At 41.9% G+C, this 14,139-nt stretch overlaps 1 protein-coding gene across 2 annotated transcripts in view; it reads right to left on the bottom strand.

The window, feature by feature from the left end:
• The window catches only part of LOC132866128 (fibroblast growth factor 14-like), a 140,351-nt gene extending 133,498 nt beyond the window's left edge, over nt 1-6,853 (bottom strand). For both annotated transcript variants that reach the window (XM_060898713.1, XM_060898715.1), the window contains exon 1: nt 6,196-6,853. In XM_060898713.1, the coding sequence (XP_060754696.1) occupies nt 6,196-6,637 (442 nt within the window). In that variant the 5' untranslated portion in view covers nt 6,638-6,853. The remainder of the gene's footprint in view (nt 1-6,195) is intronic.
• Between the last annotated feature and the right edge of the window lie 7,286 nt (nt 6,854-14,139).

Below are 14,139 nucleotides of genomic sequence, written 5' to 3' on the forward strand. Positions count from 1 at the left end.
AACCTACAGTCAATTTAGAGCCACCAATTAGCCTAACCGGCATGTCCTTGGACTGTGGGGGAAACTGGAGCACCCAGAGGAAACCCACACAGACACAAGGAGAACATGCAAACTCCACACAGAAACGACTCCATTGGCTGCTGGGCTCGAACCCAGAACCTTCTTGCTGTGAGGCAACAGCGCTAACCACTATACCACTGTGCTGCCTTTAGCTACAATTAGTTGTGAACAAATCAAGAAACTCATGGCAGGCTCATGAAAGTTACTGAAAAGAAGAGTGGTGATATTGGAAGGTGAATATTTTAACAGGCCAAAATTTGTATTTTCTTAAATCCTAGATCAGTGTTGTTGTTGTTTTTAATGCAGTATATATTTATTATTTGTTACACATTACGAATTGCACAACTTCATACAGTGGTACTTGAAAGCTTGTGAACCTTTTAGAATGTTCTATATTTCTGCATAAATATGACCTAAAACATCATCAGATTTTCACAAGTCCTAAAAGTAGATAAAGAGAACCCAGTTAAACAAATGAGACAAAAATATTGTACTTGGTCAATTATTTATTGAAGAAAATGATCCATTATTGCATATCAGTGAATGGCAAAAGTATGTGAACCTTTGCTCAGTATCTGGTGTGACCCTCTTATGTAGTAACAACTGCAACTAAATGTTTCCTGTAACTGTTGATCAGTCCTGCACATTAGCTTGGAGGAATTTTAGCCCATTCCTCCATACAAAACAGCTTCAGCTCTGGTTTGTTGGTGGGTTTCATCACATGAACTGATCACACAATATTTCTATTGTATTAAGGTCAGGACTTTGACATGGAAATTCCAAAACATTATTCTTCTTTATTCTCTAATAGGACAACTTGTGTGCTTAGAGTCATTGTCTTGCTACACGACCCACTTTCTTTTGAGATTCTGTTCACAGACAGATGTCCTGACATTTTCCTTTAGAATTCACTGGAATAATTCAGAATTCGTTGTTATATGAATGATGACAAACCGTTCTGGCCCAGATGCAGCAAAACAGGCCCAAGCCATGATACCACCACCACCATATTTCACAGATGGGATAAGGTTCTTATGCTGGAATGCAGTGTTTTCCTTTCTCTAAACATAACACTTCTCATTTAAACCAAAATGTTCTATTTTTGTCTCATTTGTCCACAATATTTTTCCAACGGCCTTGTGGCTTGTCCATGTGATATTTAGCAAACTGTAGTCAGGCAGCAGTGTTCTTTTTGGAGAGCAGTGGCTTTGTCCTTGCAACCCTGCCATGCACATCATTTGTTATTCAGTGGTCTCCTGATGGTGGACTCATGAACATTAACATTAGCCAATGTGAGAGAGGCCTTCAGTTGCTTAGAAGTTACCCTGTGGTCCTTTGGGACCTTATGGACACGTCTTGCTCTTGGAGTGATCTGTGTTGGTCAACCACTCCTGGGGAACAGTGATCTTCAAACTCCTCCATCTATCTGACTGTGGATTTGTGAAGTCCAAACTCTTTAGAAATTGTTTTGTAGCCTTTTCCAGCCTGATGAGCCTCAACAATCCTTTGTGTGAGGTCCTCAGAAATCTACTTTGTTCGTGTAATGATACACTTCCACAAACATGTGTTGTGAAGTTCAAACTTTGATAGATTCCTGTTCTTTAAATAAAGCAGGACTCCCAATACTCACTCCTGATTGTCAACCCATTGACTGAAAACACCAGACTCTAATTTCAACTTCAAATTAATCGCTAATTCTAGAGGGTCACCTATTTTGCCACTCATTGTGTAATGTATGTAACATTGGATCATTTTCATTGATAAATAAATCACCAAGTATAATATTTTAGTCTCATTTGTTTAATTAGGATTTCTTTATCTACTTTTAGGACTTGCGTGAAAATCTACTGATGTCTTAGATCATATTTATGTAGAAATATTGAACATTTTAAAGGGTTCACAAACTTTAATTTTTTTTTTAAATTTTGCTATCAAAAAACTTAAGAAAAATCATTGATACCCTGATAGCAGTACATCTGTTCATCACAAAAATAATCCTGAGAAACATAAATATTTTTATAATTGTGCGGGTACTAATTGGGAACAGGCCATTACTATAGCTGCACTATGGTGGCCTATTCAGATTCATTTGTATAATGGCAATTTGGACTGTCCTCGAGTTAATTTGTGTTTGCTGGTCATAAAACTGGATGAAATGCAATAAATGATTCAACTATTAAACTAAAGACAATTATTACTAACAGTAAGTCCCACACTACCGAATAGCCACACTACATCGTTGCAGACGAACAAAATACTGGATGTAATCTCAAATTATTTCTCATTGAGGTTCATATTTGAATTAAAAGTTATGCTATACTTTCTCTCTCAATGGAAGGCGATTGTGTTGCAGTAGCCTGCACCAGCACTAAAGTGGCTGGAAAGTCAAAGGTTTTGCAAATAGTATGTAAAACAAAACAACATGCGTCACCTCTCACCCTTGTGTCTGTCAGTTTAAAGCAGTGCTTTTTCTGCTGAATTTGCCTTTGCCTTTATAGAACAGGAAGGAATGAAAGCTAGTCTATATAGCAGAATTAGTAATTTATCAGTTTGGCTTCTAAGGTCAGTCATTCAGATTCAATAGCTATGAAAATTGGCCGCCTAGGCCCTGTTGAGGCTTGGTAACATTAGTCTCGAGTGATCCAATCACAACTGAACAACCTATAGCTGGTCACACCTAGATTTTTCATTTTACAACATGTTTAAATTTAGCAATAGAATATTATTTCCCAATTACATTGTCAAGCCCTCTAATCATATCAGATAAAATATTCAAAACAAGGGCATTCTAAAGAACTTGATCACAGTGCACAGGCCCTATAAGCTCAAATATATTATCAAATATCAAATAGCTCTATATAGAGTACCAGTCAAAAGTTTGGACACACCTACGCATTCACAGTTTTTTCTGTATTTTAACTATTTTCTACATTGTAGAACAACAGTGAAGACATCAAAACTATGAAACAACATATGGAACATATATGGAATTATGTGGTAAACAAAAAAGCGTTAAAAAACAAAACATGTTTTGAATTTTAGATTCTTCAAAGTAGCCAGCGTTTACCTTGATGACGCTTTACACACTACTGGCATTATCTTAACCAGCTTCATGAGGTAGTCACCTGGAATGCTTTTCAATTAACAAGTGCCTCGTCAAAAGTTAATTAGTACAATTTCTTGTCTTCTTAATGCATTTATGATCAAACAGTAAATAGTAAATAATAAAAAATACTGTAAATAACCCTATTCCACAACTGTAGTAATCCATATTATGTCAAGAAATACTGAACTAAGTAAAGAGAAATGACATCCATCATTACTTTAAGACATTAAGTGTATTTTTATTAATAAAAATTAAAAAAAACAAACAAACACTGAATTAGATGGTCTGTCCAAACTTTTCACTGGTATTATATGTGTTCCTGTATTGTAACTATAAATTTTGTGTTTCTACTAGGCTACATGTCCAACTGAGAGCAGTTTCAAGCTCCTGTATGGTGATTTATTTGATGTTTCCTTAATATGACTGCCAAACTCAAAGACCCTGTCTACACTTGATTTTAAAAATGCATCTTGCACGACCGGATCACAAGTGAACAGCGCTAAATCCTACCAAGATGCATTCAAGACACATTCACTCAGACCACTTGCTGAGGTGGTCTGGAACACATTTGAACACGTCTTTTGCAGTGCAAACACTTATGCGCCCTGCTGCATCTCCGACAAGGATTTAACAGGAAAAGTGACATAGGCAGTAACTAAATCTGAACACAAGTGGTCAGCTGGACACCTTGGAAACAGAGGATAGACACAAGTGTCAATAGCAAAGTGTTCAGGTGTTCACTTGTTATCCGGTCACCAAAGCCGCATTTTTAAACCAAGTGTAAACAGGGCCAAAATACCCCTCTTTCAAACTCTAAGTCCATGAAGACCATCATTGCAGAGTTGCAAAAGGGTTGTGATTAAAAATGAATGCCATGCCATTCATTTTCATAATTAAGGAGTATTAGAAACATGCTCTTAAACAAGCTATGAAAAAAAAGAAATATTTGCAAAATGCACATCATCTGGGGGGCGGCACGGTGGTGTAGTGGTTAGCGCTGTCGCCTCACAGCAAGAAGGTCCTGGGTTCGAGCCCTGGGGCCGGCGGGGGCCTTTCTGTGTGGAGTTTGCATGTTCTCCCCGTGTCCGCGTGGGTTTCCTCCGGGTGCTCCGGTTTCCCCCACAGTCCAAAGACATGCAGGTTAGGTTAACTGGTGACTCTAAATTGACCGTAGGTGTGAATGTGAGTGTGAATGGTTGTCTGTGTCTATGTGTCAGCCCTGTGATGACCTGGCGACTTGTCCAGGGTGTACCCCGCCTTTCGCCCGTAGTCGGCTGGGATAGGCTCCAGCTTGCCTGCGACCCTGTAGAAGGATAAAGCGGCTAGAGATAATGAGATGAGATGAGACATCATCTGGCATGTCATCAACATCGTGAAAACACAAAAACCTGGCAGCAGTGACTAGGTGGTGTTTTGATTATGTCGAGGACACATCAGGATGCATTTTGTTTACAAATGCAATGTGACCACATGTGTCCCAGATCTCCTCCACAACTGATTGGATCTCAATAAGCATTTGACCTACCTGTTCACATTTGTACTTATAGTCCGTTTGTGATCCAGTCACCCGAAATGGATGTTAAGACCAAGTGTAAACAGGCTAAAGCTGCAGTAGGTTATAACATCAAATAGCTCACCAAGATCTCCCTCTGAATAGCAGCTGGATCTCGCCGAATGAAGTTAACTCATATGTGAGGTTTACCTGCTTGCCCTTTAATACGATTATAGGGATATCACACCATCAATATTTTGTGACATCTACAGTATAAAAACACGACCGCCTACTTTAAATGCGGGTCTGCACACCAGACATTTCACAGCCTCAAGCTGTTGATTCATATAAACCATGGCAAAGTTAGGTCGGTAGGCAGGCAGGTATATTGAGGTATATTGCCATTTTAGCATCTGAGGCTATGTCATGGTAAGAAGGTGTCTTGGAACTAATACATTCAGACAAGAGAATAACTAACTAACTAAATAAATAAAAATGTTATGGGTAAGTAGTCTGAATGATAAGATGTAGTGAATACACAGGTGAGACGATATTATGTATAGAGGGTCAAAATAGAAATCCTTAGATAAGTAAATGGCTCGCTGAAGTGTTTCCGATGCACATGTAACAGAACATAATTTAAAAAAATGGTTATAAATGATAAGAAATAGCAGGGAGTTTAAGTTTCACATGTGAGAATAGGTTACAGGTTAATAAAATTACACAAATGGATGGAAGACTATATAAGATCTTTTAAGTACTGCTGTGATAAAAAATTCTAGAAGCTGTGGTGGTGACCAAGGCAAAGTGTTGCACAGAAAATAAGAAAATATGTTTTTACTGATTAATTGATGTTGGCGCGTGCTCCGAGCTCCTTGTTGGGCAGATAAACACTCGCGCATTATAAATATTTTATATATTTTCGCCTCTGCTCACGTCAGAGCCTGCCAGGGGGAACCTCATAGTTCATTATTTGCTATATAGTTTTGTGTGATTTGCGTGCGTTTGCAAGCATGGACTCGTAGGCTACCAAGTTTGTTTTTGTTTTTTTTAAATCGCATTCAGTTCTCTACCTGATTGAGATGTATTTTTAGCCATTACGCTTTGCACTACTACTGTACTACTGCAGTAACCTCTCTCTCTCTCTCTCTCTCTCTCTCTCTAACAGTCTGGAGAGCAGGGACAGTAAAGAAATGCGTGCGCGCACAGCAACAAGCGCCGCAGTCTCAGTCTGGGGTACACTGATGATCTAATAACCTACTGATACCGCGGCATAAAAGTTCCAATACAGGATCAAAATCAGACTGTACCACGTAGTAGATTTTAATGCTACGCCTTTTTATGCTCGGGGGCCAGCAGATAGGTTTGCAATAACTTATTCCTTTACTCACGCGCGCACACGCACACAAACGCAACCCCCAATACTGTAAGAAACGCACACTCGAACCATCACGGAAAACACTGGGGGTTGATGATGATGATGATGAGGAGGAGGAGGAGGAGGAGGGATGAGGGGATAGTACACATGGGGGCTTACCACTTGGGTTCTTGTTTTTCTTAAGACTCTTGCCACAAAGACACTGCAGCATATGCGATCCTTTGCTGAAAATGTTCCAAAGAAACCACATTGATTTGGGCGAAGAGCAGTCCAGCAGCCTAGGCGCCCTCATAGGGAAGGGCTCTTTGCGGTTGCATAATAGCCCTGCTGGATCAGTTCTGCCGCACGAGAATGCGACTTGTACCATAGAAAACGCCGCGTGATGCCCCGGCTCGTCTGCGTCTTCATTCAAGTGCAGAAATATTGCGTGCCAGTTCAGGACGGTGCTTGGGTTCGCATCCGACTCGTTACCAGCGGCGTCGCCTTCCCGGCTTGTCCGTAACCCGAATACACTTTTTCGATCGCATTTGTCGCGCGGGGGTGGGTATGTGGCCTGATCACGGTGCGACGCGAGGGCTTTCAGTACAAAATAACATTGCATATTAGTTCGGCGCTCCGTGGTAAGGGTGGGATCTGCTCTGCGCGGTGTCAGAAGCCAGGCGAGGGCGCGTGCTTTCGTGGAAGAGGACCGCAGCGGTAAACCCCAACTATAGTTATATATAAGCACATCGCCAGGTTTTTACCCAGACATTTCCAGCAGGTGTCGAATCCCAGTATTCCTCCTCCAGTTCGAAACTTCAGTCTCTGCCGTCCTTTATAAGAATGAACCCATTTGTGTGTGTTTCTTTTCTTCTCTTTTCTTTTTTCCCCTGATTATAGCCAATATTAAACTGCCTCCGGAGGACCGGTGGCTCCTTTCCTAAAGTGGAGCGCGCCCGGTGCGAACGTGCGCGCGCAGTGTTGAACCCGCGCGCCACAACACGATGCGGGAGCGCGAGTCGAAATGACAGACTGGAATCTCATTACGTAGACACGTGGCTTTCACAGCGGCTCGGACGCCATACCGTCACCAGTTCTCGGCTGGAGGAGCGAGTTATCTATAGGGCCTCCGTCATGGCATCTTGCTCCATCCAGATTCATCGCAGCGTCCAGAGAGAGAGAGAGAGAGAGAGAGAGAGGGCGGTCACTCAGCGCGTGCACTCTCCGGTATTCTGGAGCGCTTCATCAAATTGTATCAGTGATGCTGTTAAGTGTGTGGGGGGGGAGGGGGGGGAGGGGGGGGGTACTGGGGAAACGGCGCAACAGCCGCCGCAGTGGCTCTTTGGAAGTGAGCTGACTTTGCGCAAACGTCAAGATTGTCAACGATTGTCTATGTTTCCAGTTTAATGAGCTTGCATTCTGATCACAGTGCATCTGTTCCGAACACACACACACACACACACACTGTCTCTCTGCTGCAACCTACATGCTTTGTTTTAGCTAATGATACAATGTAGCTATCTCCTCTGCAATCAGTCAATTCTGTATAATGGAAGTAATTACAGTATGTTGCTGCGAACAGTAATTACACTGAAGCTTATGCAGTTACATTAGGTAGGACATAAAAACCGTGTCTGCATTCCTGAAGAGTTTAGTTCCTACCTTAAACCAGATTATCCATCCAGTCTACTTCTTGGATTGGCGTTGAAATAAATAATACAGTAGATAAGATTATGTTGTGGACAGATAATGCTGGGATCACTACATTGGGGTACTGGGAAAGAAAGAAAGAAAGAAAGAAAGAAAGAAAGAAAGAAAGAAAGAACAACTTTATTCATCACACACTTGTGAAATTTCTCTCTGCATTTAACCCATCTGAAGCAGTGAACACACACATGAGCAATGAGCACACACACATACCCAGAGCAGTGGGCAGCCATGCTAACAGTGCCCGAGGAGCAGTTGGGAGTTAGGTGCCTTGCTCAAGGGCACTTCAGCCCAAGACCGTCCCATATTAACCAAACCGCATGTCTTTGGACTGTGGGGGAAACCGGAGCACCCGGAGGAAACCCACGCAGACACGGGGAGAACATGCAAACTCCACACAGAAAGGCCCTCGCCGGCCACTGGGCTCGAACCCAGAAACTCATTATCTCTAGCCGCTTTATCCTGTTCTACAGGGTCACAGGCAAGCTGGAGCCTATCCCAGCTGACTACGGGCGAAAGGCGGGGTACACCCTGGACAAGTCGTCAGGTCATCACAGGGCTGACAGACACAGACAACCATTCACACTCACATTCACATCTACGGTCAATTTAGAGTCACCAGTTAACCTAACCTGCATGTCTTTGGACTGTGGGGGAAACCGGAGCACCCGGAGGAAACCCATGTGGACATGGGGAGAACATGCAAACTCCGCACAGAAAAGCCCTCGCCGGCCATGGGGCTCAAACCCGGACCTTCTTGCTGTGAGGCGACACCCAGAACCTACAAAATAAAAACAAGATGTTATAATGAAGATAGGAATTGACTAGTTTACAATGTTTGGGTTTATTGTGAAGCTCTTTGAGATATTCTTCAAGACCTCTGAATTAATTCTGCTGCCACCATCATTACATCATCTATAAATTAAAAGGGCTGTTTGGAAAGCAGTCATGACACCATGCTTGACTGATGAGCTTGTATAGTGGTACTTGAAAGTTTGTGAATCCTTTAGAATTTTCTATATTTCTGCATAAATATGACCTAAAACATCATTAGATTTTCACACAAGTCCTAAAAGTAGATAAAGAGAACCCAGTTAAATAAATGAGACAAAAATATTACACTCGGTCATTTATTTATTGAGGGAAATGATCCAATATTACATATCTGTGAGTGGCAAAAGTGCGTGAACCTCTAGGATTAGCAGTTAATTTGAAGGTGAAATTAGAGTCAGGTGTTTTCAATCAATGGGATGACAATCAGGTGTGAGTCGGCACCCTGTTTTATTTAAAGAACAGGGATCTATCAAAGTCTGATCTTCACAACACATGTTTGTGGAAGTGTATCATGGCATGAACAAAGGAGATTTCTGAGGATCTCAGAAAAAGCGTTGTTGATGCTCATCAGGCTGGAAAAGGTGACAAAACCATCTCTAAAGAGTTTGGACTCCACCAATCCACAGTCAGACAGATTGTGTACAAATGGAGGAAATTCAAGACCATTGTTACCCTCCCCAGGAGTGGTCGACCAACAAAGATCACTCCAAGAGCAAGGTGTGTAATAGTCAGCATGGTCACAAAGGACCCCAGGGAAACTTCTAAGCAACTAAAGGCCTCTCTCACATTGGCTAATGTTAATGTTCATGAGTCCACCATCAGGAGAACACCGAACAACAATGGTGTGCATGGCAGGGTTGCAAGGAGAAAGCCACTGCTCTCCAAAAAGAGCATTGCTGCTCATCTGCAGTTTGCTAAAGATCACGTGGACAAGTCAGAAGGCTATTGGAAAAATGTTTTGTGGACGGATGAGACCAAAATAGAACTTTTTGGTTTAAATGAGAAGCGTTATGTTTGGAGAAAGGAAAACACTGCATTTCAGCATAAGAACCTTATCCCATCTGTGAAACATGGTGGTGGTATCATGGTTTGGGCCTGTTTTGCTGCATCTGGGCCAGGATGGCTTGCCATCATTGATGGAACAATGAATTCTGAATTATACCAGCAAATTCTGAAGGAAGATGTCAGGATATCTGCCCATGAACTGAATCTCAAGAGATGGTGGGTCATGCAGTAAGACAACAACCCTAAGCACACAAGTCGTTCTACCAAAGAATGGTTAAAGAAAAATAAAGTTAATGTTTTGGAATGGCCAAGTCAAAGTCCTGACCTTAATCCAATTGAAATGTTGTGGAAGGACCTGAAGCGAGCAGTTCATGTGAGGAAACCCACCAACATCCCAGAGTTGAAGCTGTTCTGTACGGAGGAATGGGCTAAAATTCCTCCAAGCCAGTGTGCAGGACTGATCAACAGTTACCGGAAATGTTTAGTTGCAGTTATTGCTGCACAAGGGGGTCACACCAGATACTGAAAGCAAAGGTTCACATACTTTTGCCACTCACAGATATGTAATATTGGATCGTTTTCCTCAATAAATAAATGACCAAGTATAATATTTTTGTCTCATTTGTTTAACTGGGTTCTCTTTATCTACTTTTAGGACTTGTGAAAATCTGATGATGTTTTACTGTAGGTCATATTTATGCAGAAATATAGATAATTCGAAAGGGTTCACAAACTTCCAAGCACCACTGTATGTTTTGGATCATAAACACATCGTTTCCCTCACTTTGGTAGAGGTTAATTATGGTTCCAGAACTTCTGGGGCTCATCTTTGTATTTCTTCTGATTCTGCTGATGGTTTGCATCTTGTGGTCTTCTTATTTGGTGTTCTGCCTGATGGCAGGTCCACTCTGATGGCTTCAGCCATCAAAGTTTCTAGAGAAGAATCACAGTAGTGGGTTCCCATTGCCTTCTACTGGATTATTATCGAGGTTTTCTCCTCTGAACCATTCAAATCGAGTCAAGGTTATTTTTTATCATGCTTTTAACAATAGACATTGTCACAAAACAGCTTTACAGAAATGTAAAGAATTTAAACATGAAGTACTTTCATCCCTAATCTATCCCCAGTGAGTAAGCCTGTGGTGATGGTGGCAAGGAAAAACTCTCTCAGACAACATGAGGAAGAAACCTCAAGAAGAACCAGACTCAAAAGGGAACCCATCCTCATTTAGGTGATAACAGTTAACATCTCATCTCATTATCTCTAGACGCTTTATCCTGTTCTGCAGGGTCGCACGCAAGCTAGAGCCTATCCCAGCTGACTATGGGTGAAAGGCGGGGTACACCCTGGACAAGTCGCCAGGTCATCACAGGGCTGACACATAGACACAGACAACCATTCACACCTACAGTCAATTTAGAGTCACCAGTTAACCTAACCTGCATGTCTTTGGACTGTGGGGGAAACTGGAGCACCTGGAGGAAACCCACACGGACAACATGCAAACTCTGCACAGAAAGGCCCTCGCCGGCCATGGGGCTCAAACCCAGACCTTCTTGCTGTGAGGCGACAGCGCTAACCACTACACCACCATGCCGCCCAACAGACAACATGATTATAAATAACTTGCTTCTATAACAGTGTCCGATATAGTCACAAAGTATAACTGTGTAACCAGGAAATTCATTATAGTTTTAACACGAAGTCTGTTTTGTTGAAGTTATAAACTGTTCATTGATGGAAACTTGAGTGCAAAACTGTTCATGACAACTGCAGTCCTAGAGTTAGCAAGTTAACTGTAGTCCTCAGCTGTAAAAGCATTACTGTAAGTGTCCAGAGCGACTTTCGACTGTCCATATGGGGCCGTCCTCCACAGGAGCAATGTGATGAGACTCCAGCCAGTTGTAGGGCATCAGGATGGATCAGGCAGGTCCGAGGAGCAGAAGACATATTCACACACACATTCACGCCTATGGACAATTTAGAGTAGCCAGTTAACCTAATTGCATATCTTTGGACTGTGGGGGAAACCAAAGCACCCAGAGGGGACCCACGCAGACATGGGGAGAACATGAAAACTCCACACAGAAAGGCCCCCTTCGGCCAATAGGCTCAAACCCAGAACCTTCTTGCTGTGAGGCGACAGTACTAACCAATGCACCACCATGCCACCCCCATGTTGTGGTATGGCCTCTATATTTCTGCTTTTGAAGACTTCTTCAAGCAGTGGACTGTGATACCTTCATCTTTTTGTATTAACCAATTGTTGTACTGGCTATATCCAGTGTTTCTACAAAGGCTCTGATTGATTTTCCTTCTTTTCTCAACCTTCAAAATGGCTTGGTTTTGTCCTATAGGGAGCTCTCTGGTCTTCATGTTGATTTATCCTCATTCTCATTATCTCTAGCTGCTTTATCCTGTTCTACAGGGTCGCAGGCAAGCTGGAGCCTATCCCAGCTGACTACGGGCGAAAGGCGGGGTACACCCTGGACAAGTCGCCAGGTCATCACAGGGCTGACACATAGACACAGACAACCATTCACACCTACGGTCAATTTAGAGTCACCAGTTAACCTAACCTGCATGTCTTTGGACTGTGGGGGAAACCAGAGCATCCAGAGGAAACCCACGCGGACACGGGGAGAACATGCAAACTCCACACAGAAAGGCCCTTGCCGGCCACAGGGCTCAAACCCAGACCTTCTTGCTGTGAGGCGACAGCGCTAACCACTACACCACCGTAATGTAGTCTTGACAGGTAAAATCCAGGGCTCAAGTAAAGGGTAGACATTCAAAGGTATTAATGTTTTAAACAATCAATTTATCAGGACACACCTGGGCAATAAGAAACAACTGTCAGTCATGTGTTCCAATATTTATGATCACTCGAAATGAAAAATGTGTGGCTTCAAACAAAAGGTGCCACACATCTAGATGTAAATTCCAGAAAAAACCAAGCATAAATTCTTATATATCGTCTCATTCATCTTTTGAGCTCAAGCCCAAATGCCATCAGCATATAGCCAAAAAGAAAAGAAAAATTTGCCTTTCAAATACTTTTGGAGAGGACTGTACCTACCTCTGTGCCTAACATAATAACTACCATTTTTAATGTGGTGTACTCAGAGAAAAAAATGACTTAGCTGCCTTATATGTGGGTTTTCAAAATTTAACAACAGGGTGTATTTTTGACTTTAAATAGTATTATAAACATACCTGTAAGACAAAAAGACATCTTTCTTCAAGGGTGTCACAGTGGCTCAGTGTTGTTGCATCACAGCTCCAGGGTACCTGATTCAAGCTTGAGTTCAGTTTACAACCTGTGGAGTTTCACATATTCTCCCCATGGCTGTGTATGCAGGTGCTCTGAGAGGGACTGACATCCCATCCAGAGTGCATTCCTGCTTCAGGCCCAGTGTTCCCAGTATAGCACCAGATCAACTACAGTTGAGCAGTGGTTGAAGATGAATGAATAAATGTGTCTTTAATTATCTGGCAGATGGATTCAATTATTTCAATTTTAATTTTACTGGCCCATCAGAGGTTTAATATTATGTTTGGGAATGTGGTTCATCTCTATTAAAAGAAGAAATGTTGAACACACCACTCACACTGCAGTATTTGCACAGTAGACAATAATGCACTATTGCTTACAATGTTTACAGTCTCTCTCTCTCTCTCTCTCTCTCTCTCATACACACACACAAAAACACACACAAGGTTTAAATTTATTTATTCCCTTTTTCATATACTACCTCAATTCCTCATGCCATCAGACTCCTCAATTCTGAGGGACTGAACTGATTCTCATGGACTGTTGAACATACCACTCATACTGCAATCTTTGCACAGTGGATAATAATGCACTATTGCTTTACAAAGTTTACAATGTCTCTCACACACAAGGTTTACATTTATTTATTCCCTTTTCATATACTACCTCAATATGCATGCTCAACTCTGTACCTCATGTCGTTTGTGTCGTGTATTGTCTGTCTACTGTGTCATTTATTGTCTGCAGTGTTGCACTCTTGCACTTTATGTTGTTATATGTAGATTTGTAATCCTGTGATGTTTATTGTACAGTAGCACCATGGTCCTGGAGAAACGTTGTTTCGTTTTAACTGTGTACTGTACCAACTGTATATGGTTGAAATGAAAAATAAAAAGACCGAGATCCTTAACCCTAGAAATGCAATTTAGCACTTTTCAGTACATTTTTTGCAGCCTTTTTGACTACTGTCTCATCTTTACTGAATGACTCTCAATTGTATGTATATTTAGCCCACAGTAGGAGGAGCATTCATTGTGCAGTACTGTATCATATGAAAACCATGTAAATGCTATTGAAAATATAATGGTCGTGGGGAGCTCCTACACACAGTTTAATGCACTACCACGTGATAAATTAATGAGACCAGGCTGGCTTATCTAACACTGAAACAACCATACCAACTAAGAGGTCTTTAGCAGTAATGGACTTTCTGATGATCGGAAAGAAAAAGACAGAGAGAGGTAGAGAATGGGAGGGCTGAGGAAAATGCCACAATGCATCGAGTCTGCTAGTTTGCAAGGTA

Source organism: Neoarius graeffei, chromosome 18, assembly GCF_027579695.1.
Source record: "Neoarius graeffei isolate fNeoGra1 chromosome 18, fNeoGra1.pri, whole genome shotgun sequence".
Lineage (NCBI taxonomy): Eukaryota > Metazoa > Chordata > Actinopteri > Siluriformes > Ariidae > Neoarius > Neoarius graeffei.